A 1104-nucleotide genomic window follows, 5' to 3' on the forward strand; every position below is an offset into this window, starting at 1 on the left:
ATATAAAATCCAATCCCATTCTCCTTCTTCCATCACAGCAACAAGCAAAGCAAGCAAGTTATTATTTGCATTAATTCCAACTAATATTTCCAATAACCAAAAAAAATGATGAGAAGAATGCAGCTACAATCATTACTCTTTTCCTCATCACTCATACTAATAACACTCAGCACCGTCACTTCAGCACAGCTCTCACCAGTTCAGCCCCCAACAACAACAACAACAACCGCACCCCCAACGCCGCCGCTCTCACAGCCCACAGCACCCGCCCCGGGATTTAACACCGTGCCCCTAGTACCAACCACACCAAGTGCGGCCCCCACACCCACCGTAACGGTCCCAAAGGGCCCCACCATCGACATCGTTCAAATCCTCAAAAAAGCCAAGAGATTCTCCGTCCTCATCCGCCTCCTCAAGACAACACAGCTCATCAACCAGCTAAACTCGCAGCTCGTCACCACTTCCTCCGGCGGCTTAACCCTCTTCGCACCTGAAGACTCCGCCTTCTCCAAGCTCAAACCAGGCTTCCTCAACTCCCTCACTGATCGCCAGAAGGTTGAGCTCTTGCAGTTCCACTCACTCTCTTCCTTCATCGCCATCTCCAACTTCGATACTCTCACCAACCCTGTTCAGACACAAGCCGGTGATGACCCTCAGAGGCTTCAGCTTAATGTTACCACCTATGGAGGTAGCCAGGTTAACATGGCCACCGGCGCCGTCAACGCCACCATTACTGGCACCATTTACTCAGACAATAAGCTTGCCATATACCAGGTGGACAAGGTGCTTCTGCCACTTGACCTCGTGCTTCCTGCAAAATCCCCGGCTCCGGCGCCGGGTCTTGCTTCGGCCAAGGCATTGCCGAAGGCGGCAAAGGGAAATTCAACCACGGCTGCGGACGATAGTGGTAGCGACGCCGGTGACACCGATGACGACAAGGCATTGCCGACAGATGCTTCTTCTGCAGAATCGGTGAAGGTGGTAGTGTGGATGAATGTTGCTGTCGCAGTGGCTTTGGTGGGTGCAACCATGCTTTAATCTGAAACAGAGTATAGGAATTTTTTTTTGTTTTTTTTTTTGTGGGAAAAGGGGGGGGGGGGTTTG

The 1104-nt window shown here is 51.4% G+C and overlaps 1 protein-coding gene across 1 annotated transcript; it reads left to right on the forward strand.

Moving 5' to 3' along the window:
* Positions 1-48: 48 nt before the first annotated feature.
* On the forward strand, positions 49-1085 carry LOC107482211 (fasciclin-like arabinogalactan protein 11). The gene has a single exon (XM_016102631.3). The coding sequence runs from the start codon at positions 106-108 to the stop codon at positions 1036-1038; it is 933 nt and encodes a 310-aa protein (XP_015958117.1). The 5' UTR covers positions 49-105; the 3' UTR covers positions 1039-1085.
* Positions 1086-1104: the final 19 nt, after the last annotated feature.

The sequence above is a fragment of the Arachis duranensis genome, chromosome 3, assembly GCF_000817695.3.
Source record: "Arachis duranensis cultivar V14167 chromosome 3, aradu.V14167.gnm2.J7QH, whole genome shotgun sequence".
NCBI lineage: Eukaryota > Viridiplantae > Streptophyta > Magnoliopsida > Fabales > Fabaceae > Arachis > Arachis duranensis.

What these genes read in the sequence shown, in the direction of transcription:
- LOC107482211 (XM_016102631.3), top strand. Translation starts at nt 106, where the DNA reads ATGATGAGAAGAATGCAGCTACAATCATTACTCTTTTCCTCATCACTC.